The sequence below is a fragment of the Amblyraja radiata genome, chromosome 5 (genome assembly GCF_010909765.2).
Source record: "Amblyraja radiata isolate CabotCenter1 chromosome 5, sAmbRad1.1.pri, whole genome shotgun sequence".
Lineage (NCBI taxonomy): Eukaryota > Metazoa > Chordata > Chondrichthyes > Rajiformes > Rajidae > Amblyraja > Amblyraja radiata.
The window spans coordinates 519,784-545,118 of NC_045960.1; the positions used below are offsets into that span (position 1 = coordinate 519,784).

Sequence of the window (25,335 nt, forward strand, 5' to 3'; positions counted from 1 at the left end):
AGATGAAATAGTCATGTTGTCCAACCTTAGTTTCTGTAGCGACTGGACCCTTTGTGCCATTACCAAGGCCATCAGCATGACTGTTTTCATAGTCAGTTTCTGTAGGGACAGAGCTGTAGCTGGAGACCAGTTTCTTAACATGGTCAGTACAATGCTCACATCCCATATTTGGGAGTACCTGGTTCTTGGGGGATTAACATTAAAAATGCCCCTCATAAGTTTGGTTACCAGGGGGTGTGTCCCACCAGAATGCCGCTCTGTTCCTTGCCACAGGTATGTTGACAGAGCACTTCTGGCGCAGTTGATGGCACTATAACTGAGCCCCTCATCGTAATGGAGGCTTGCCAGGAATTCCAGAACAGACGGGATGTTCATAGATCTGTGGGTGATGTTATTGTTGTGACAGTACATTTCCCATTTCTTGATGTACACCAAGTACTGTTTTTTGGTGGACTGTCTGTGGGCTGCTGAAATAATATCCACTGTTCGGTCCGTCAGTCCCAGGTGTAGTAGAGGTGCTTTCAAACTCCACAAATTAATAGGTTTATATAATTATGACATGGGTAACTTCCCCTTGTTGCGGGATGAACCAGTAAATTAAGTCTATGATGGATGGTGATGCATGGTTCTAATACCATGTCGAGTATCACCGGGACCCATGGTTGAGTAGGCCAATTGGGTACTATCAAAATACCAGACGCGGAGTCTTGCTGTATTTTCCTTAATACCCGACTGATGAGGCAGAAAGCAGGGAATGCATAAATAAACAATTTCCCCAATGCAGCGAAAATGCATCTGTTGCCGCTGCCCCGGTGTCTGGTTCCCATGAAACATAATTCGATAACTGGTGATTGAGCCTGGATGCGAATAGATCGATATCTGGTGTTCCATACCGTGCTGTAATTTCAGCAAATACATTTTTATCCAACATCCATTCAGTGTTTTCATTGATTTTGCGTGACCTGGTGTCTGCCACTAAATTTAGTTTACCTGGTAAGAAGGTAACTGATATCCAAATATCTCTCTGGATACACCATTGCCAAATTGTGTTGGCCAGATTGTCACATGATGTCGATTTGTTTCCACCCATTTGGTTGATATATGCTACCACGGTGGTGTTGTCAATTTGTAGTCTAACATGCTGGTGAAATAACCCAGAACAATATGACTTAAGGCCATGGAATGCACTTAACATCTCCAGGTAGTTTATGCCCAGTGTTTGTAATATTGATGCCTCCTGTGCATTCCATCTCCCTCCACAGCTGGAGATGGAATTGGTAGCACCCCAACCAAGTGCACTGGCATCAGTTTGTAGTACCATAGACGGGTTGCTGATAATGATTGGATTGGAACAATGCCTAATGTTATCTTTCCACCATTTTAGTTCCATTTTGGCTTCTGTTGGTAGCTTCATTGGTCTGTCAAAATGACCACCATTAATTTTGAGTGCTCGTATTTTAGCCCTCTGTAAATTTCGATAATGTAAAGGTCCGAATTGTGTGGCTGGAAACGCAGCCACTATTTTGCCAATTATTCTTGCTACCAGTCTGATGGATGGTTTAGTGATGTCAATGATTTTGCTGCAAGCCTCTATTAAGGCTGTAACCTTTTCTTTCGGCAAAGTCACTGACATGTGAACTGAGTTAATGGTGAACCCCAGATAATCCATTGTGGTTGAAGGCGTTAATTTAGATTTAACTGGATGGATGATAAACCCCAGTTTTTCAAATAATTGTTTTGTGGCTGTTACCGCTTGTTTAGCCAATTCCAAAGTTTTGCCCACAATAAGTATGTCATCTAGATATGCCATTACCATGTGTTTTCATTTCCGCAGAAACGCTAGGGCTGGTTTCAAAATTTTAGTGAACAGCGTGGGGGCTGATGTTAGATCATTAGGTAGTGCCCTGTACTTTCAGGGCTGACGCATCCAGTTGAATTTTAAATAACATCTGTGGTCACCTCTTATGGGTACTGTATAGTAAGCATCTTTTAAATCGATGCTTACCATGTAGTAACCTTTGGAAATCACTTGCTTAGCAGTAACAAAGGTTTCCATCTTGAAATGAATATATTGTACGAAAGTATTCAAATTAGTCAAATCTATGATGATGCGGCAACCACCATCTTTCTTGTTTTTGATAAAGATATTGGACACGAATTCCTGTGATTCGTGTTGGGTTTTCTCAATTACTCCTTTTTTATAAAGCAGCTGTAGTTCAGCATGTGCTTTTGATTTTTGTTTGCCTGTAAGCACGAACATTCGGTTCGGTACATGCTGAACTGGAGGGTTATGTTTTTGTATAAATTCTATGGTATAACCCTGGATACTGCTTAAAATATAAGTGTCGGTAGTTAACTTATTCCATGCATCCAGATAGAAGTGTAATCTCCCACCAACCTCCATGCCCCCTTCAATTCGTAAGGAACCAGACCCACCTACCTCCATGGTTACCAGTGGTAGGTTTGTTACTTTTTCGGCATCCTCCGTGGACGTTGAGGCGCCGGTGTCTGGGTCTGTAGTTGGGTCGGTGTTGAGGGTTTGCGCATTTTCCAGGAAGGCCGGTCTGGACCATGGCCTAAAAAAGACCGATGTTGAGTGTTCCTGGCCTTCGAGCTTTCACCAGTTTGTCTTGGTCGACTGGTGGGTGCGTAGGGGTGCTGTTTCTGGCCGAAGTAGTTTTTGGACGTTGCTTTAATGAGCCCCAGGGTTTTAGCCTCTTCGTCAAGTTCTTTTACCTGTTTAGATAAGTCACCTCCAAATAGTAATATTGGTGGTTTGGAGGTTCCAGGTTTGCAGAGGCCTGCAAATTTGGGGTCTAAAGCCGGTTGGATGGCACTCTTCCTAATACTATTTAACTCGTATTGGGAGTTGCAAAATAAAGCCAGTGCATCTTGGTGATCTTGTGTCATGTCTTGTTCGTTTAATGTGCGGGCGAAAGCCGTAATTGCCGCTGTTAGGACTTTCAGAACTTTTTGTATTTTCAAGTCCCTGGCTCTGATTGATGCTCCGACATGTTTCCAAATACACTGGTTGACACTGGGAACATTTAGTGATTTGCAGTTCCCTGGCGGTAAGTGTCTTGCTGTGGTGTCCAATAATGCCTGTCCTTGTAGCTGATTGAATGACATGTAGTCGATACTTGCAGCTATTTTGGGCTTCAGGTTTTGGCCAGTTTGGTCGGGTTAGATTAACTGGGACACCATACCCAATAGGTTTTCTTGCACCCCATGCACACTAGGGGTATGTTCTGCACACCCCTCTTGAGGGTCAGCCCAGAATTGACCCCCGTACTCCCCTCTGATGAGGGAGAAACACTGTGCAGCCCTACAAGAGGTACTGCTGTAGGACTTACTAGCTGCCCACTGTGACTAGGCTCCCTCTCCCGGAGCCTGTCACTTTGGAGTATTTGCTCCAACAGCCGCTCCAACCGGCTCCAATGCTCTCGGGCACAGGCCACTCGCGGCTGCTCCTGTTCCCCCAGCCGCTCCAACCGGCTCCAATGCTCACGGGCACTGGCCGCTCGCGGCTGTTCAAAGTCAGACTCATCGGAGTCAACGACTCTGTCTGTATTTTGCTTCGCTTTACCGCCCGGCCGTGGTGTTGATTTGGCCGGTGCGGGAGCGAAGTCGGGCACAGCTGTTCCCATTACGGGAGATTGGTGTGCCGTTGGTTGCTGCTGGCTGCCCGCAACTCCGCGGTTCTCCTCCGCCAGCTTTTTCGCAGCCTTCTTGTTTCTCGTGGATCTGTCCATGCCTCCACCTGTAAAGTAAGTGGAAAGAACGCAGAGTCTCCTTACCTGCTGTTCCCGGCTTTTAAATTCTGCCGCTAAGGGGAACGTTGTTCCCCCTGCTGTGACTCGTTGCAATGCATGTAACGATATGGCACGCATGCGTCCTGGCGGGGTTCTTCACGTAGTCACTCACGTGACTCCGAAGTAAAATAGGTGCAGGAGCAAACATCGCCATTAATTTGATCATGGCTGACCATCCAAAATTAGCACCCTGTTCCTGCTTCCTCCCCCATATCTCGTCATTGTATTAACCCTAAGAGCTTTATCTAACCATCTCTTGAATGCACCCAGTGATTGGCCTCTACTGCCTTCGGTGGCAGAGAATGCCACAGAACTCTCCGGGTGAAAAAGATCTCCCTCATCTCAGTCCTATATGACCTACCCCTTATTCTTAAACTGTGACTCCTGGTTCTGGATTACCCCAACATCGGGAAATTTTTTCCTCCATCCAGCCTGTCCAATCCGCTAAAAAAAACATATGTCTCTGTAAGATGCCCTCTCATCCTTCTAAATTCCAGTGAATATTAGCCCAGTCGATCCATTCTCGATCACCCGTACACCAACACTATCCTCTACACTGGGGACGATTCTTTTAACCAATGTTAGTCTCATCTCAAATTGACTAACCATTAGAACTGAGATGAGGAAACACTTTTTCACTCAGAGAGTTGAGAATTTGTGGAATTCTTTACCTTAGAAGGCAATGGAGGCCGATTCATTGGGTGCATTCAAAATAGAGTGAGATAGAGCTCTTAGGGCTAGAAAAATCAAGGGATATGGGGTGAGGGCAGGAACGGGGCACTGATTGTGGATGATCGTGGCCACGCTTTGTGTACCGCCTCAGTGAGGTCTGTATTTTAGCGGATTACATGCAAAAACAAAGAATTTCACTGTCCCTAGGTACATGTGACAATAATTTAATAATTGAGTTGAATTCAAGTTTGCACATGAGACTCGTAAACAAAATTATAGCGTGCAGGAAGGAACTGCAGATGCCGGTTTAAACCGAAGACAAACTACTGGAGTAACTCAGCGGGACAAGCATCATCTCTGGAGAGAAGGAATGGGTGACGTTTCGGGTCGAGACCCTTCTTCATTACAGTGTCTGGTATTGAAGTGATGTTATTGAGCAGACTAACATCATGAACAATTCACGATATGAAACACTGATGTATTTAATTTAAGAGAATGAAATTTACCCGAAGCTTATATCAAATGACATCCACTGTGTCAGGGCTGTGATTGACGGGACTGGGCTCCGCCTCCCCTCAGCCGGGCCCCGCCCCTTTCATTGATTGTTTCGCGCCCGAAACCCCATTGACCGCGGGTTCAGCAGCAGCCGCGGCGGCGCCACAGCTCCGGGCTCCCCCGGGTCCTAAAGCCCGTCGACACGTTGTTGTCCAGTCTCGCTAACCTTATCTGGTAGCTTGTTTCATATACCCATGACTTTCTGTGTGGAATTGTTGTTCCTGAGGTTCCGATTAAATCTACCACCTCTCACCACAAACCTGTGTCCTCTAGTTCTCGATTCCACTACTCCGGGTAAAAGACTGTGCATTCACCCTATCCATTCGTCTATCCACTACCCCAGTTTGTGCATAGGAAATGGAATATCCGCTCCAAGATCGAGTACGTACAGCAACAAACCCCTTACATTTACACAATGTCCTCGCATATCTTTCAGGAGACCGCAAAGTGTTTTTCCGGCGTAAATCTCTTTGAAGTGCAGCCACGAATTGGCAACTGAAATGCAGGCAGGGAGATACACAACAGAGTTTAAAAGCAAGCTATACAGTGCAACGAATTTGGGTTTATTTCAATTGCAGTATTAGAAGCACCAAGCACATAACTCGAATAATCACAATATTTCTCTTCGGTTCTTATGAATGTTATTGGTTGTACAAATTATCCAACTTCACCAACAGGGTATTAGATGTATCTGTTGTATTAATCTACTGACCTACAATATTGTAAGTGGGTTTGATTTCCATGAACCAACCCTTTTTTACATGTTTTCCTCTCTGATTATCTGCCTCTGTTTCTTCCCTTCTTTCACCCAATCCACCAGGTGAAACTTTAATCGCCGCCCTCAGCCCAAGAGAGAGAAAGAGCCATGAGTTTTTAATTGTTATATATACCGAGGCGGAGTAATTACATTCTTACATGTCCTTAATCTGAGTTTGCATCGAAATCACACTCCTCCTTCAACTGCGAGCCACACAACTTGTCTTCCTTACTCCAATGTTAGTAAAAATCCTCACTCCTCACTCAAGGAATGTTGCTATTCCATCCTCCATAATCTTCCGGATTTGTAATCAGCATTCCCAACTCACAACAAAGTGGGTTGCAAAATCTCTGACTCAGGCATTTTTATCTGAGCCCAGACCTCTGTTGTGCGGGTGGACAAAGCTGAGATAGTCAAGTGGGCTTGGGATGGGTCCGCAGTTGGTCAGGCAGGATCTGCGGAGAGAGGACATGAGTTAGCATTCCGAGTCTCTGGGCGAAATTGCCTCACCCTGTCAGTCCTGCTGCACATAAAAAAAATACTGTTATTGATGTTGTTGGGAATATGAGGTACTGTTCCTCCTGTTTGTGTGTGGCCTCACTCTGCCAACGGAGAAGGCCCAGGCCAGAAAGGTCAACATGGGAAGAGGAGTTAAAATGGTTGGCATCCGACAGCCCTTGGCGAACCGAGTGCAAGTGTCCAGCCAAATGGTCGGCGACTCTGGACTTTCACACGAATGTGCACCAGGCGTCACCAGGAATACAGGATGCAGTAGATGAGGTGACCGTGAACCTCTGTCTCATTCGGAAGGACGGCTGTGATCCCTGGAAGGAGGTGGGTCAGTTCAGTTGTTCAGTTTGGTTTATTGTCACGTGTTCCGAGCTATAGTGAAAAGCTCTTGTTCCGTGCTGTCCAGTCAGCAGAAAATCAAGCCATTTCCCGTGTGTAGAAACACGATAAGGGAAGAATGTTCAGTGCAAAGTAAAGACAGCAACGTCCCATCAAGTACAGTCCGAGGGTCACCAAAGAGATAGATAGTAGTTCAGCACAGCTGTCTGGTTGTGGCAGGAGAATTCAGTTGCCTGATAACAGCTGGGAAGAAATTGTCCCTGAATCTGGAGGTGTGCTTCTTACTAGTGACTTGTACAGTTGTATCAAATCATGTATTTCATACCCTTACGGACCCCAGGAAATGCGCCAAACGCCTTCGTCACCACCCTGCCCATCCCTGGTGCAATTTTCATGGAGCTGTGTGTCTGCATTCCAATGTCTCTCTAGTCTGCTAAAAACAACACAGGGCGTAACTTTTAATGTGTATAATCTGCCCTGGCATGTTTTACCAACTTGCATCACTTTTATCAAAGATAAATAAATTAGCCTTTAATCCGCCCATAGACCCAGTTCATGAAATTCTTGTTCCTTCCCAGATAAATGGATTCACTCTCCAAAATGTCACCATAGAAACGTAGAAATATTGAAACATAGAAAATAGGTGCAGGAGTAGGTCATTCGGCCCTTCGAGCGAGAACCGCCATTTAATTTGATCACATCTGAATATCCAAAATTAGTACCCTGTTCCTGCTTTCTCGCCCATATCCTTTGATTCCGTTAACCCTAAGAGCTATATCTAACTCTCTCTTGAATACACCCAGTGAATTGGCCTCCACTGCCTTCTGTGACAGTGAATTCCACATATGCACAACTCTCCGGGTGAAAAAGCTGTCCCTCATCTCAGTCCTATATGACCTACCCCTTAATTTTAAACTGTGACCCCTGGTTCTGGATTCCCCTAACATCGGGAACATTTTTCCTGCATCCAGCCTGTCCAAACCGCAAAAAAATTATATGTTTCTACAAGATCCCATCTCATCCTTATAAATTCCAGTGAATATTAACCCTGTCGGTCCATTCTCGATAACACGTTCACTAACACTATCCCACATACAAGGGACAATAGTTTTAACCAATGTTAGTCTCATCTCAAACTGACAAGCCATTAGAACTGAGATGAGGACAAACTTTTTCACCCTCGAGAGTTAGGTGAATTTGTGGAATTCTCTACCTCAGAAGGCAATGAAGGCCGATTCACTGGATAGATCTCACTGGATGATCAGCCATGATCACATTGAATGGCGGTGCTGCCTCGAAGGGCCGAATGGCCTAATCCTGCACCTATTTTCTACGTATCTATGTTAGCATGCCACCTACATACACATCCACATCGTTTACGTTTAAAAACATGGTCAACAGTTGAGCCAGCACCGAGCCCTGCGGCAAACCATCTGCCGTCTGTCTCCATTCTGAGGAGCAACCCTCTACAATCGCCCTCGGAATCCGACCTTCAGGCGAATTTTGTATCCCATTGGCTTGTTGAAAGCGTGAAAACGCGCACCACCAGATTCAGGAACTGTTTCTTCCCACAACTGTCATCAGGCAACTGAATCATCCTACCACAACCAGAGAGCAGTGCTGAACTACTATCTACCTCATTGGCAGATCTGCATCATACAACAGTCTGTCTGCCGTCTCGACTTTTTTGTTATATTCAGTGTGTTTTTAAAGTGTGCGTTAATCTTCTCTGGTTTGTTTTCTGGGGGTGGGGGGGGGGGGGGGGGGGGGGCGGGAAGGGTCGGGAGAAACCTTTTTTCAAACTCTTACCTTGCCGGAGATGCGATTATTTTCCGGATCATATCTCCGGTCGCTCTGCGGCCTAACATCATGGAGCAGGCGGCTCTGATTATGATTATGGCTCGATTGTAATCATGCATTGTCTTTCCGCTGATTGGAGTGCACGCAACAAAAGCTTTTCACCCTACCAGATTTTAAAACCAAGCTCTAAAGTCCATACAGTTTGGGGGTTATTTCATTTAAACACTGAAAGCACCAAGGCACGAAATTCGAATAAACAAAACTTTTCTATTAGGTTCTATTATGCCCCTGTCCCACTGAGCGGAACTCGCTGGAGACTTTGCGCCCCACCCAAGGTTTCCCTGCGGTTCCCGGAGGTTTTTGTCAGTCTCCCTACCTGCTTCAACTACCTGCAACCTCCGGCAACCACCTGCAACCTCCTGGAACCGCACGGAAACCTTGGGTGGGGCGCAAAGTTTCCAGAGGTTTCCGTTCAGGTTTCCTAAGTGGGACAGGGACATAGGTTCTTGTGCGTTTTATTGGTCGTGCGAATTGTTACATGAAACAAATCGCATGCTTGTATAACTTCAAAAGAGTAGAACATGGTTTAAACATATGTAGCACGTTAAGAAGGTTAGTACCAATTTCATGCACGCAACCTCATGCATGTTCAGTTCAGTTCGCTGCAGTGCCGCTTTCAACTGATGCCAAGCTGTCTAAATGCTTAAGAAGGAACTGCAGATGCGGGAAAATCGAAGGTAGAGAAAAATGCTGGAGAAACTCAGCGGGTGAGGCAGCATCTATGGAGTGAAGGAATATGTGACGTTTTGGGTCGAGACCTTCAGACTGAAGAAGGGTCTCGACCCGAAACGTCACCTATTTTTGTCTATCTCCCACCTGTCTAAATGTCTGCGCGGCCCAGGGTCCCCAACTGCTGGTAAAACCCGATACTGCATAATCTGCCGATATATTAACCCATTGCCCGTGGAGATGGTGAATCTGGAGCAGAGAGAATGAACAAATTCCGATGCTGGAGGCCGGCATCGACGTGGGAGCAGTGGCGGTGACTGAGACACAGAGAAACGAACAGGAGAGACCGCAAGAGCTACCCGGTTGTCTAACTTGAGTAATACACTGTGCTATTATTTACTTGTTTTTCATCAACTTCATGAGTTAATACAACACTGTTCTTAATAAACAAAACTTAACCTTCTTATTAAGAAGATAATGTAAGTAGCTGATCAATTTCTCAGGATGTAGATGTCGCTACAAGAACAGCATTTATTACAAATCACTAGTTGCCCTCTGAGTAGATTGCTCGGACAATTCCAAGGACATTTGATCTTCAACCACTTTGAGCGAGTTGGATCTTAAACAAAATAAAAGTGTTGCGATCATCGTATTTCAGACCGTTTATTAGTTTCAAGCATTTGAGATGATTAACTGTATTTAAAGTGGGGGAAATACATAAAATTGTGTCCCTGTATTGTGCTGCTGGATTCCTCGTTCGATAAGAAAATCGCTGCCTCGCCACCGCACCCCAACCTCCAGTTGATGCCTCGAGTTCACCAGTTCCTATTGGATTGTGGCCCTTGAGTTAAAGCCGGCTTTATGTTTACTTCCATCCTGATCCCGGGCTGTGAACGGAGATGCGGGCGGCGGGTTCCACCGCCCAACAGGTGGAACGTCTCCTCAGTTACACCTCCTTAGCGCTGGTCCCAGTCCCTTTCTGTCCTGCCTTAGACAATCTCAGGGCAATCTCTCCGCTTTCGTCTATATTCAGGCCGGTTTGATGTCTAACTAACCCCTCCCTCGTGTGAGATTAGTTGGGAGTGGCCAGGACACTGAACACCAAAGATCTTATAGCGGATCTTTGCTGAACACTTGCAGCCAAATAACATTCATTCCCCGAGACGCCTGCGTGCGCAGTGGGAAACACTTTGAACCAGGAAGTGCCGGAATGGCTGCGAAAGACCCGGTCGAGAGTTGGACCGAGGAGGTAGTTTGTTCCATCTGCCAGAATATCTTCACCGATCCGGTTATACTGGAGTGTGGGCACAACTTCTGCCGCTCCTGTATCACACAGAGTTGGGACAGGGAGGGGAGAAACCCCTGCCCGGAATGTAGAGAAGAGTTTACAGGCCGCTCCCTCACGGTGAATCGGGCCTTGGTTAGACTGTCTGAGAAAGCTCGAGCACTGAGCCCGAATCTCACAGCGAAGAAAAGTAAACGTCAGTGCGAGAAACATCAGAAAGAACTGCAGCTGTTTTGTAAAACCGACAAGAAAATGATCAGTTTGATTTGCGCGTCTGCGCAGGAACACACGTCTCACAGCTTCGAGCCGATAGAAGTAGCTGTTGAAATATACAAGGTAAAAACAAATCAATTTTGATCACATAATTGTCTAATCTTTTCTTTATTGTCTGACATTTTTATTCTCTGATCTGAACCCAACCCCAGGATCAGGCGCAATCTTCTTTCGGATCTCTCACAGAAAAAACATCAGAGATCCAGAAAATGGAGCAGAAACAGAAAGAGAGCATTTCTGGAGTTCAGGTGAGGCTTTGTACTATCGATGTAATTATTCTGAGTAGATTTGATCCATGTGATGCGTGTAATAAATGGGCAACTCTATACAGCTCAGTAGTAGAGGACCCAAGCGGTCAAGGACTTTACTCCCTGGAACTCAGTAATCTGAAGATTGGTCTATTGCAGGTGTATAATATCATGAAACAAAATGATAGGGTGAATGCTCAGTCTTTTACCCTTAGTAGGGCGATCGAGAATGTGAGGGCATTGGTTTAAGGTGAGATGGAAAGGATGTAATACAAACAAGAAGGGCAACTTTTGTAGTGGGTATATGGAACGAGCTGCCGGAGGAGGTAGTTGAGTCAGGTACCATAACAACATCTAAAATATATTTGAACAAGTTCATGGAGAGAAAAGTTTTAGAACTATCTGGGCCAAATGCAGACAGGTGGAAATAGCGCAGTTGGGGCATCTTGGTCAGTATCTAACAGCTATTGAGGGAGTGCAGCATTGATTCTTGCTATTGAGGGCATGCAGCGGAGGTTCACAAGGTTAATTCCCATGATGGCGGGACTATATGCTGAGAGAATGGAGCGGCTGGGCTTGTACACTCTGGGATTTAGAAGGATGAGAGGGAATCTTATTGAAACATATAAGACTATTAAGGGTTTGGACACGCTAGAGGCAGAAAACATGTTCCTGATGTCGGGGGAGTCCAGAACCGGGGGCCACAATTTAATCATAAGAGGTAAGCCATTTAGAACGGAGATAAGGAAACACTTTCTCACACAGAGAGTTGTGAGTCTGTGGAATTCTCTGCCTCAGAGAGGTGGAGGCGGGTTTTCTGTATACTTTCAAGAGAGAGCTAGATAGGGCTCTTAAAGATAACGGAGTCAGAGGATATGGGGAGAAGGCAGGAACGGGGAACTGATTGTGGATGATCAGCCATGATCACGTTGAAGGGCGGTGCTGGCTCAAAGGGCAGTGAACCTTCTTTGTACTCCCTCTATGGCAAGAATGTCTTTCCTCAGATTAGGAGACCAAAACTGGACGCAATAGACACACACAGACTCATACACACACACACACACAGACTCATTCACACATACACACACAGACTCATTCACACACATACATACACACACAGACTCATATACACACACACACACACAGACTCATTCCAACATACACACACACACATACATACACACACACACACACACTAATTTACACACACACTCATTCACACACACACATTCACACACAGACTCATTCACACACACACACACACACACACACACACTCATTCACACACACACAGACTCATTCACACACAGACTCATTCACACACACACACACACACAGACTCATACATACACACACACATACACACACGCACACACACACACAGTGAAGCCACACACACACACACACACACCCAATACAAGTAACTTCAGAACTTGTTGAATATACAGTGTGTAAAACAAATCTTTAAAGCCTGCTGTACAGACTGCTGCTGAAGCAAAATCATGCTTTAAATAACATCCAACAAACACACTCACCATAGACAGATCAGTCAGCTCCTGAATTATTAAACGGCACCGGCACTCGGCGCCATCTTGACGTCACCCTCTCACTGCTTTCCACAAACAGGAAATGACACACGTTTCAGCGGATGCACTTCGTCCGTTGAAAAGCACTTTAAAAAAGCTAAGCAATTGGGGAAAAAACACCGTACAAGCCGACAAACACATCCGTCCGCTGAAAAGCACTTAAAAAAAAGCCAATTTAGGGCAAAACCACTCAGCAAGCAAGCCAACAAAAGACATTCAGTGTGCTAAAAGCACTTAAAAAAAAAAAGCCAATTAGGGCCAAAACACTTAGCAAGCTCACAAAACACATTTGCTGAAAATCACATCCCGGGGGCTCACCGTGGATTAGACGTGTGTTAATTATTATTCGCAGATCAGAGAGCCGTGACCCTCTGGCTTCCTGGGTCTGGCAGAGACTGAGTGAGGCACAACACTTCCGGGTTTTATAGTTCCTACCCCCTGCCGCCAGCAGGGGCAGCAGAGAGAATAGCAATTAAAAAATAAAAACATTAATAACTCTCTGATTTTTCATCGACGGGAAAATTCCTCCGGTCCAGGAAAGCGGAGGGGGGCTCTGAGCGAGGTAGCCAAAAAATGACGGCCGTAGGTGGCGGCTTTCTCTCGGAAATCACAGCACAGCGAGCCAAAAGCGGTCAAGATCAGACTTTTAGTAATATAGATAATTGTGTTTAATACATCCGAGAATTCAAAGTTTTAGGTTGCCTAATAGCTTGGTTTCCACAGTACAGCTTGAAAGTGCCCTGTCCTATATTATGTTGTCCAGCATGTCGTCCAGTGTATTTTAAATCTGTGGTACAGATCTGCACTAGTTAACTCATTCTAACAGCCCCATAGTAGAAGTATCCACATTGCGGGGTTGGAAACTGGAAGAATCCTGAGCTAATTACCGTCCGCAGTGCCCACGGCTGAAGCCTCGCGTGTGCGTGTGCGTGTGCGTGTGTGTGTGTGTGTGTGTGTGAGTGTGTGCGTACGCAGCGGCCGCCAAGAAAATGCATCCCCCCATGTTTTGATAGCGGTTTACGCCCCTGGATGCAGGGACTTGAATTGGGGAAATGGAAATGATGTGCTTGTACATTACTTTCACCAAATATTTCTGAATTATTAAGACAAACTCTTAAATTACCACGGTAATTACAGCTATGGATTAAATTGAGGTAAATGGGATTAGTGTAGATACGTACAGAGCCCAGCATGGACATGTTGGGCCGAAGGACCTATTTCTGCGCTACATGGCTCGACATTGACCAGCCAAATGTCACCTTCCATGTCATGAGGAAACACAACAGAGTGACACAATATATTAATTCTCATCTTTCATCTGACAGAAACAGTCACACAACCTTCAGTCACAGGTCACATCCCAGTTTGTTGAACTGCACCAGATTCTCACTGAGAAAGGGCAGCGCTTACTCAGAGATATCCGGGAAGAGGAGAAGAAGATTGTAAAAACAATGGAGAAAAATCTTCAGGAGATTCAAGAATATTTAAAATCCATTCAGGAGGATCTCTCAAAGTTACAGGAACACACAGACCACAAGGATGGCATGATATTTCTGAAGGTGAGGGGTTACACTACAGTTTGGTGAAGTGAAAATGCACAGTCATAAAATGGTGGGTTTCTGAAATAAATGTAGCATTTACCAGTAATTCAGAACTGGGTGAATGTTCCGTCTGTTCCATCTACTCACCACATCCGATAATAATTCCTCAAATTCCAGGAATCCACGTGTATTTATTCCATATTTATCTGCAATATTGCCTTCAGTCTGACCTGTGAGTTCTGTTTACTGCATTTCTTATGGAATTCATTAAAGGCCACCTTACATTTCAGCTTAGGTTTTTGGTCTCCCCAAAAGTAGTGATAATATTTCTAACCCCCACCCATTTAAATCCGCCATTGGTCTTAAAATGCTCAATCGAATTATCTCTGACATCTTCTTCAGATATAATCCCACAACCTGCCCGCTGTTACAAGTAAGTTAAATACTCTCAATTATTTTCATCGACATTCCTATGATTTTTATGGAGCAATTTTGTGAAAAAGCAGCTGTCAGGATCAAGATGATCCATCTCGATCAATTAAGATTTGTGTTTTTGTTTATTTCAGGAGGAAGTTGGTCGCAAGAGGAGGTACGACATGTTTTTGACTGCAACAATGTATGTTTTAATAGAACGGCTGAACAATTTGCGAATGCTCAGTGAATAAATAGCTGTTAAATATTTGCAGGGTTAGTGATGAAGCCAAACTAATGTCGGTGGAAGATGGTGCGTTACCGATTGAAAAGTTTGATCGCACCTTTTTCTACAACATGGCATTGAGAGAAACATCTGATATCATCAAACGAGGTAAAACTAATACCTTTTCCATTGTTCTTTTTAAAGACATCTTTATGTATCTCTGGAATTCTCTGCCACAGAATGTAGTTGAGGCCAGTTCATTGGCTATATTTAAGAGGGAGTTAGATGTGGGCCTTGTGGCTAAAGGGATCAGGGGGTATGGAGAGAAGGCAGGTACGGGATACTGAGTTGGATGATCAGCCATGATCATATTGAATGGCGGTGCAGGCTCGAAGGTCCGAATGGCCTACTCCTGCACCTATTTTCTATGTTTCCATGTAATACTTAGACGTGAAGATCGATACTATTAATGGACTCTGGGGGAAGCATCGCAGACTCAAAACGAAGTTAGTTTGCGCTTGAATAAATCCTTTTTCCTGGGAGAATGGGAGTTGGTGTGGCTGCATTTTTCCAAAATTTAAGTAAGAGTTTTTTTGCCGTTATTAAGCCACAGTTAAGAAGAGATTTTTGAGACGTCGTAAGTACAATAATGTAGTACATAAGTATCTAATACATAATGAGATAATACAGTTCATGTACAACTTTTTTCAAATTTAGCAGAATAGAACAGAAAATGAGAGTAGTCAAGATTATTCAGTCTAGTTTTCGAGTAAAATCATGCTTGACTAATCTTCTGGAATTTTTTGAGGATGTGACAATTAAAATGGATGAAGGGGTGCCAGTGGGTGTAATGTATCTAGACTTTCAGAAAGCCTTTGATAAGGTCCCGCACGGGAGACTGGAGACTAAAATGAGAGCACATGGTATTGGGTGTAGGGTGTTGACATGGATAGAAAATTGGTTGGCAGACCGGAAGCAAAGAGTAGGAGTGAACGGGTCCTTTTCAGAATGGCAGGCAGTGGCGAGTGGAGTGCCGCAAGGCTCGGTGTTGGGGCCGCAACTGTTTACCATATATATTAATGATTTGGAAGAGGGAATTAGGAGCAACACCAGCAAGTTTGCGGATGACACAAAGCTGGGTGGCAGTGTGAACTGTGAAGAGGAAGTTAGGAGGTTGCAGGGTGACCTAGACAGGTTGAGTGAGTGGGCAGATGCGTGGCAGATGCAGTATAATATAGATAAATGTGAGGTTATCCACTTTGGCGGCAGAAACAAGGGGGAAGATTATTATCTCATTGGGGTTATGTTAGGTATGGGGGAGGTACAGCGAGACCTGGGTGTCCTTGTACACAGGTGACTGAAAGTTGGTGTGCAGGTACAGCAGGCAGTGAAGAAAGCTAATGGAATGTTGGCCTTAATAACAAGAGGATTTCAGTATAGGAGTAAAGAGGTTCTTCTGCAGTTGTATAGGGCTCTGGTGAGACCACATCTAGAGCATTGCGAACAGTTTTGGTCTCTTAATTTGAGAAAGGACATCCTTGTGATTGAGGCAGTAGGTTCACGAGATTGATCCCTGGGATGGCGGGATCTGTCATATGAGGAAAGATTGAAAAGACTAGGCTTGTATTCACTGGAGTTTAGAAGGATGAGGGGGATCTTATAGAAACATATAAAATTATAAAAGGACTGGACAAGCTAGATGCCGGAAAAATGTTCTCAATATTAAGCGAGTCCAGAACCAGGGGCCACAGTCTTAGAATAAAGGGGAGGTCATTTAAGACTGAGGTGAGAAAAAACTTTTTCACCCAGAGAGTTGTGAATTTATGGAATTCCCTGCCATAGAGGGCAGTGGAGGGCAAATCACTGGATGGATTTAAGAGAGTGTTAGATAGAGCTCTAGGGGCTAGTGGAGTCAAGGGATATGGGGAGAAGGCAGGCACGGGTTATTGATTGGGGACGATCAGCCATGATCACAATGAATGGCGGGCTCGAAGGGCCAAATCGCCTCCTCCTGCACCTATTTTCTATGTTTCTATGACAGACTTTCTCGCTATGTACATTACCCATTCTCTGCAAACTTAGTAGTCACACTTGCTACATTCACATCCAAGGTATGAAACCATAAAATCGACAGCAAATGTTGCAACACAGATCTCTGCTACACACCACCAGTCACAGACCTCCAAGCAGAAAAATCATCCTTCTACCACTACCTTCTACCTCCAAACACAAAGACAATTTTGTATCCATTTCACCAGCTCGCTTGTATCCCACCTGCCTTCGCTATCTGGACCAGCCTTACATTCAGAACATTATCAATTCCCTCAGTGAAGATCATATATTGGTTCACAGTGAGATCCGCGTGTTCTTGGTTGTACAGACGCATCAAATCCAAGCGTAAATCTCCGCTCTTCCAGCGACCCTACAACCACAAGTCTCCACACATCCTATACAACTACCGATTAGTCAACTTGAGCTCCACATGGTCCGAGTCACCCCTCCCTCTGTCTCACCCTCCACTCAGGAAAGCAAGTAAACAGTAGCAGATTACCTCGCCCGTCTAGTCCACTCCTGTTCAGTATGACCACGGCAACTCCACCCCACATCTCTACATTCTCTTTAACGACCTCTAATTACCACTCACACCCGTCTCCTCATCATCCAATCTGTCCCTCCCTCGCCATCTACTGGCAAGGTATTTGAATGTCTGCCTTATTCCTCCATCCCCACCCACAATGTCTCGTTCATCCTCACTTTCCGCATTCGTTTTCCCCATCCGCACGGACCACCCTCTCTCGTTGCCGATAACCCACAAAATTCCCCCTCTTCTGCCCGGTTAAAAACTCCTGTTGTCCATCTGATGTTGTTGTGGGTGAAACCCCGGACAAGGTGTCAGTTGTCCGCCCGCCTGTGCCTAAGGCCGAGCGGCTTCTCCCCAAGTCCCGGGGCCGCGCTGCCCAAGTCTCCCCCCGACCGACCCCCGGGGACTCTCTGATTCTCTGCTTCTCCCCCCAGTCTCCGTCACCCTGGATGTGGAAACAGCGCATCCGCTGCTCGAGGTGTCTGAGGATCGGAAGAGGGTGAGACTGACTGGGACACAGAGGAGTCTCCCTGACACGGGGAAGAGGTTTACAATCTGGCCGTGTGTGCTGGGATCGGAGGGATTCACATCAGGGAGACATTACTGGGAGGTGGAGGTGGCGGGAAGTCGGGGCTGGAGTCTGGGAATCGCCGCAGAATCTGTGGAGAGAGGACGGGTCACACCGACCCCGGAGACTGGAGTTTGGAGCATCAGGCGGTGGTTTGACGAGTTTAATGCAGTCACCTCCCCTCCACTCCATCTCTTCGCCCGTCCCATCCCCGAGAGGGTGGGAGTTTATCTCAGTTACGAGTCCGGGACAGTTTCATTTTACGACGCGGACACCAAGTACCATCTCCACACCTTCACTGGGAATAAATTCACGGTTAAACTTTATCCTTTCTTCGGGCCTTGGGATGAAGACCAGTGGCTGAGAATCTGCTCCGGTTCCGCTCCGGGTGTGTAAAAGGGTTGGGTCCCGGGACCAGCGTCAGGAGCGAGGCTCAGCCAGGGGCTTTGGGGCAGACTATGTAGGCATGAGAGGGGAGCTGGCCAAAGTAGACTGGAAAGGGATGCTAGCAGGAATGACGGTGGAACAGCAATGGCAGGAATTTCTGGGCATAATCTGGAAGACGCAGGATCATTTCATTCCAAAAAGAAAGAAAGATTCTAAGGGTAGTAGGAGGCAACCGTGACTGACAAGAGAAGTTAGGGATAGAATAAAACTAAAAGAAAAGATGTATAACACAGCAAAGAGTAGCCGGAAGCGAGAGGATTGGGAAACTTTCATAGGACAACAGAAGGAAACAAAACGGGCAATAGGGGCTGAAAAGATGAAGTACGAGGGGAAGCTGGCCAGCAATATAAAGAAGGACAGTAAAAGCTTCTTTAGATATGTTAAGGTAAAAAGAGTAGCAAAGTCAAATGTGGGTCCCTTGAAGGCAGACACGGGTGAAATTATTATGGGCAACAAGGAAATGGCAGAGAGTTGAATAGGTACTTCGGATCTGTCTTCACTAAGGAAGACACAAACAATCTCCCAGATGTACTGGAGGACAGAGGATGTAAGGGGGTAGAGGAACTGAAAGAAAATTTAATTAGGCCAAAAATAGTATTGAGTCGGCTAATGGGACTGAAGGATGATAAATCCCCTGGACCTGATGGTCTGCATCCCAGGGTCCTCAGGGAGGTGGCTCTAGAAATAGTGGACACATTGGTGATCATTTTCCAATGTTCAATAGATTCAGGATCAGTTCCTGTAGATTGGAGGATAGCTAATGTTATCCCACTTTTCAAGAAAGGAGTGAGAGAGAAAACGGGGAATTACAGACCAGTTAGCCTGACTTCGGTGGTGGGAAAGATGCTCGTCAATTATTAAAGAGGTAATAATGGGGCATTTGGATAGCAGTAAAAGGATTAGTCCGTCAACATGGATTTATGAAAGGGAAATCATGCTATTTTAAAAATTAGAAGTACAATAATGTAGTACATAAGTATCTAATACATAATGAGATAATACAACTTCTTTTTTTCAAATTTAGCAGAATAGAACAGAAAATGAGAGTAGTCAAGATAGAGGAGAGAAGAATATCATAAGCTGTAGTGTTAGTTCGTGAGATGGTAAAGAAAACCCAAAGAAGAGGTAGAAGGAGATACAGTAGAAAAAAGAGAAAAAAAAAAAGACAGAGAGAAAGGAAATAAAAATATAGAGATTGAAAGAGATATACCTATTTAATATCTTTATCCACCGCTCACCCGGTTCTGAAACGTTTAATTTCTAAGGTTGTGTTGCACCGTCTGCTTGTAAAAAGTCGATAAAAGAAGACCAAATCATTAACAATTAGTATGTTTTGCCTATCAGGAGGGGTCTCATTTCTTCAAGATGTAACATTTCAGACATATTTGTTATCCACATTTTGAGAGTTGGTGTGGCTGCATTTTTCCAAAATTTAAGTATGAGTTTTTTTGCCGTTATTAAGCCAAAGTTAAGAAGAGATTTTTGAGACGTCTTTAGTTTACAACCGTCTTCCATTGATCCGAAGATAATCAGTTCTATATCGGGGTTCAGTTTTGTGTTAAATAGTTTTGTAAAAGTTCCAAAAATGTCATTCCAGAATTTATGCAGTTTTGTACAGGAGACAAAAGAGTGTGTTATAGTGGCGTTTTGAGACGCACATTTGTCACAGATGGGAGAGACATTTGGAAACATTTTATTCAGTCTAGTTTTCGAGTAAAATCATGCTTGACTAAACTTCTGGAATTTTTTGAGGATGTGACAATTAAAATGGATGAAGGGGTGCCAGTGGATGTAGTGTATCTAGACTTTCAGAAAGCCTTTGTTAAGATACGGGAGACTGGTGACTAAAATGAGAGCACATGGTATTGGGTGTAGGGTGTTGACATGGATAGAAAATTGGTTGGCAGACCGGATGCAAAGTGTAGGAGTGAACGGGCCCTTTTCAGAATAGCAGGCAGTGGCGAGTGGAGTGCCGCAAGGCTCGGTGTTGGGGCCGCAACTGTTTACCATATATATTAATGATTTGGAAGAGGGAATTAGGAGCAACACGAGCAAGTTTGCAGATGACACAAAGCTGGGTGGCAGTGTGAACTGTGAAGAGGATGTTAGGAGGTTGCAGGGTGACCTAGACAGGTTGAGTGAGTGGGCAGATGCGTGGCAGATGTTGTATAAAATAGGTAAATGTGAGGTTATCCACTTTGGCGGCAAAAACAAGGAGGCACATTATTATCTCAATGTGGTTAGATTTGGTATGGGGAAGGTACAGCCAGGCCTGGGTGTCCTTGTACTGAAAGTTGGCGTGCAGGTACAGCAGGCAGTGAAGAAGTCTAATGGAATGTTGGCCTTCATAACAAGAGGATTTCAGTATAGGAGTAAAGAGGTTCTTCTGCAGTTGTATAGGGCTCTGGTGAGACCACATCTAGAGTATTGTGTACAGTTTTGGTCTCCTAATTTGAGGAAGGACATCCTTGTGATTGAGGCAGTGCAGCGTAGGTTCACGAGATTGATCCCTGGGATGGCGGGACTGTCATATGAGGAAAGATTGAAAAGACTAGGCTTGTATTCACTGGAGTTTAGAAGGATGAGGGGGTTCTTATAGAAACATATAAAATTATAAAAGGACTGGACAAGCTAGATGCAGGAAAAATGTTCTCAATGTTGGGCGAGTCCAGAACCAGGGGCCACTGTCTTAGAATTAAAGGGGAGGTCATTTAAGACTGAGGTGAGAAAAAACTTTTTCACCCAGAGAGTTGTGAATTTATGGAATTCCCTGCCACAGAGGGAAGTGGAGACCAAATCATTGGATGGATTTAAGAGAGTGTTAGATAGAGCTCTAGGGGCTAGTGGAGTCAAGGGATATGGGGAGAAGGCAGGCACGGGTTATTGATTGGGGACGATCAGCCATGATCACAATGAATGGCGGTGCTGGCTCGAAGGGCCAAATCGCCTCCTCCTGCACCTATTTTCTATGTTTCTATGACAGACTTTCTCGCTATGTACATTACCCATTCTCTGCAAACTTAGTAGTCACACTTGCTACATTCACATCCAAGGTATGAAACCATAAAATCGACAGCAAATGTTGCAACACAGATCTCTGCTACACACCACCAGTCACAGACCTCCAAGCAGAAAAATCATCCTTCTACCACTACCTTCTACCTCCAAACACAAAGACAATTTTGTATCCATTTCACCAGCTCGCTTGGATCCCACCTGCCTTCGCTATCTGGACCAGCCTTACATGCAGAACATTATTAATTCCCTCAGTGAAGATCATATATTGGTTCACAGTGAGATCCGCGTGTTCTTGGTTGTACAGACGCATCAAATCCACGCGTAAATCTCCGCTCTTCCAGCGACCCTACAACCACAAAACTCCACACATCCTATACAACTACCGATTAGTCAACTTCTGCTCAACATGGTTCGAGTCACCCCTCCCTCTGTCTCATCCTCCACGCAGGAAAGCAAGTAAACAGTAGCAGATTACCTCGCCCGTCTAGTCCACTCCTGTTCAGTATGACCACGGCAACTCCACCCCACATCTCTACATTCTCTTTAACGACCTCTAATTACCACACACACCCGTCTCCTCATCATCCAATCTGTCCCTCCCTCGCCATCTACTGGCAAGGTATTTGAATGCCTGCCTTATTTCTCCATCCCCACCCACAATGTCTCGTTCATCCTCACTTTCCGCATTCGTTTTCCCCATCCGCACGGACCACCCTCTCCTGTTGCCGATAACCCGCGGAATTTCCCCTCTCCTGCCCGGTTAAAAACTCCTGTTGTCCATCCGATGTTTATGTGGGGCCAACCCCGGACAAGGTGTCAGTTGTCCGCCCGCTTGTGCCTAAGGCCGAGCGGCTTCTACCCCGGTCCCGGGGCCGCGCTGCCCGAGTCCCCCCCCCTGACCGACCCCCGGGGACTCTCTGATTCTCTGCTTCTCCCCCCAGTCTCCGTCACCCTGGATGTGGAAACAGCGCATCCGCAGCTCGAGGTGTCTGAGGATCGGAAGAGGGTGAGATGGACTCGGAGGAGTCTCCCTGACACCGGGAAGAGGTTTACAATCTGGCCATGTGTGCTGGGATCGGAGGGATTCACATCGGGGAGACATTATTGGGAGATGGAGATGGCGGGGAGTCAGTTGTGGAGTCTGGGAGTCGCCGCAGATGCTGTGGAGAAAGGACGAGTCACACCGACCCTGGAGCCTGGAGCATCAAGCGGTGGTTTGACGAGTTTAATGCAGTCACCTCCCCTCCACTCCATCTCTTCGCCCGTCCCATCCCCGGGAGGGTGGGAGTTTATCTCAGTTCCGAGTCCGGGACAGTTTCATTTTACGACGCGGACACCAAGTCCCATCTCCACACCTTCACTGGGAATAAATTCACAGAGAAACTTTATCCTCTCTTCGGGCCTTGGGATGAAAACCAGTGGCTGAGAATCTGCTCCGGTTCCGCTCCGGGTGTGTAAAAGGGTCGGGTCCCGGGACCGGCGTCAGGAGCGGGGCTCAGCCAGGGGCTGTGGGGCAGAAACCCAGTGGACAACAGGTCGGCGCTGAACGGCTCCCATTTAATTCCCAAATTCCGCGTCGTGAAACCCCAGTGAGCGCGGAAATAAAACCAGGGGGAATGTGGGAAGATGAAAGGTTTGAAGGTGGATAAGTCACCTGCACCGGATGGACTGCACCCCAGGGTTCTGAAAGAGGTGGCTTTAGCGACTGGAGGCATTAGTGCCGATCTTTCAAATATCACTGGAGTCAGGAGTGGTTCCGGACAATTGGAAAATTGTAAATATTACTTCGCTGTTCGAGAAGGGAGCAAAGGAAAATAGTGCACTTATGACCCCCCCCCCTCCCCCACCATCATGTGCCTCAAGGAGAATCTGCGTCAAGTGACCCATCCCCCCCCCCACCATGTGCCTCAAGGAGAATCTGCGTCAAGTGACCCATCGCCCCCCCCCCCCCCACCATGTGCCTCAAGGAGAATCTGCGTCAAGTGACCCATCCCCCCCCCAACTCTTACCTGTCTAACTGTTTCTTAAACAATGGGATAGTCCCAGCCTCAACTACCTCATCCTGCTGCTTGTTCCATACACCCACATGTTTGAAAAAGTTACCCCTCAGATTCCTATTAAATCTTTTCCCCTTCACCTTGAACCAATGTCCTCTAGTCCTCGATTCCCCTACTCTGGTCATGAGATTCTGTGCATCTACCCAATCTATTCCTCTATATAATTTTATACACCTCTATTTGATCACCGCTCATCCTCCTGCGCTCCAAGGAATAGAGGCCCAGCCTCCTCAACCACTCCCTGTAGCTCACACCTTCTAGTCCTGGCAACATCCTCGTAAATCTTCCCTGAACCCTTTCAAGCTTGACAACATATTTCCTTTAACATGGTGCCCGGAACTGAACACAATATTCTAAATGTGGTCTCACCAACGTCTGATACAACTGCAACATGGCCTCCCAACTTCCATCCTCAATACTCTGACTGATGAAGGCCAATGTGCCAAAAGCCTTACAACACTCCCCAGAGGACTACCGTTCACTGTGTAGGTCCTGCCCGTGTTCGAAGTCACAAAATGCAACACCTCATTACAACATCGCAGGCTCGCACATCACCCGCTGTAGCTCCGCTCACGCTTGTAACTCTTCACCTTTGACGTTTAAAAAGTTTTTTTTTAAAACAGTGGCCGAGTTCTCTCCGAGTCTCCGCGTCACGGTACAAAGATCTCTTCAGGCAGTAGATACAAGGCTCTGTGGATGCTGGTTTTACAAAAGAAAAAAGACACACAAAGTGCTGGAGTAACTCAGTGGGTCAGGCAGCATCTGTGGAGAACATGGATAGGTGACGTTTCACAGAGTGCAGGAGTAACTCAGCGGGTCAGGCAGCACTGTGGAGAAGGTACAAAAAAGGCTGGAGAAACTCAGCGGGTGCAGCAGCATCTATGGAGCGAAGGAAATAGGCAACGTTTCGGGCCGAAACCCTTCTTCAGACTGACAGGGGGTGGGGGGGGGGGGGGGGGGGGGGGAGAAGGAAAAGGGGAGGAGGAGGAGCCCGAGGGCGGGGGGATGGGAGGAGACAGCTCGAGGGTTAAGGAAGGGGAGGAGACAGCAAGGGCTAGCAAAACTGGGAGAATTCAATGTTCATGCCCCCAGGATGCAGACTCCCCAGGCGGAATATGAGGTGCTGTTCCTCCAATTTCCGGTGTTGATCCCTCTGGCAATGGAGGAGACCCAGGACAGAGAGGTCGGATTGGGAATGGGAGGGGGAGTTGAAGTGCTGAGCCACCGGGAGTTCAGGTAGGTTATTGCGGACTGAGCGGAGGTGTTCGGCGAAACGATCGCCCAACCTCCGCTTGGACTCACCGATGTAAATCAGCTGACATCTAGAGCAGCGGATGCAGTAGATGAGGTTGGAGGAGATGCAGGTGAACATTTGTCGCACCTGGAACGACTGCTTGGGTCCTTGAATGGAGTCGAGGGGGGAGGTGAAGGGACAGGTGTTGTATTTCTTGCGGTTGCAACGGAAAGTGCCCGGGGAGGGGGTGGTACGGGAGGGAAGGGAAGAATTGACAAGGGAGTTGCGGAGGGAGCGGTCTTTGTGGAAGGCAGACATAGGGGGGGATGGGAAGATGTGGCGAGTGGTGGGGTCACGTTGGAAGTGGCGGAGGATTATGTGTTGTATTTGCCGGCTGGTGGGGTGAAAGGTGAGGACTAGGGGGACTCTGCCCTTGTTGCGAGTGCGGGGATGGGGAGAGAGAGCAGTGTTGCGGGGTATGGATGAGACCCTGGTGCGAGCCTCATCTATGGTGGCGGAGGGGAATCCCCGTTCCCTGAAGAACGAGGACATTTCCGATGCCCTGGTGTGGAACGTCTCATCCTGGGAGCAGATGCGGCGTAGGCGGAGGAATTGGGAGTAGGGGATGGAGTCTTTACAGGGGGCAGGGTGGGAAGACGTGTAGTCCAGATAGCCATGTGAGTCAG

General features: G+C 46.3%; 1 protein-coding gene across 1 annotated transcript; it reads left to right on the top strand.

Annotated features, from left to right (window-relative positions):
* Window positions 1–10,293: 10,293 nt before the first annotated feature.
* LOC116972911 (E3 ubiquitin-protein ligase TRIM39-like) lies at window positions 10,294–18,456 on the top strand. Its single transcript, XM_033020498.1, has 6 exons — window positions 10,294–10,795; window positions 10,885–10,980; window positions 13,892–14,125; window positions 14,674–14,696; window positions 14,794–14,912; window positions 17,760–18,456. The coding sequence occupies exons 1-6, from the start codon at window positions 10,385–10,387 to the stop codon at window positions 18,287–18,289; spliced, it is 1,413 nt and encodes a 470-aa protein (XP_032876389.1). The 5' UTR covers window positions 10,294–10,384; the 3' UTR covers window positions 18,290–18,456.
* Window positions 18,457–25,335: the final 6,879 nt, after the last annotated feature.

What these genes read in the sequence shown, in the direction of transcription:
- LOC116972911 (XM_033020498.1), top strand. Translation starts at nt 10,385, where the DNA reads ATGGCTGCGAAAGACCCGGTCGAGAGTTGGACCGAGGAGGTAGTTTGT. An exon ending in TAGCTGTTGAAATATACAAG is followed by an intron (nt 10,796 to 10,884) that starts GTAAAAACAAAT and finishes ACCCAACCCCAG; the next exon opens with GATCAGGCGCAATCTTCTTT. An exon ending in AGAGCATTTCTGGAGTTCAG is followed by an intron (nt 10,981 to 13,891) that starts GTGAGGCTTTGT and finishes TTCATCTGACAG; the next exon opens with AAACAGTCACACAACCTTCA.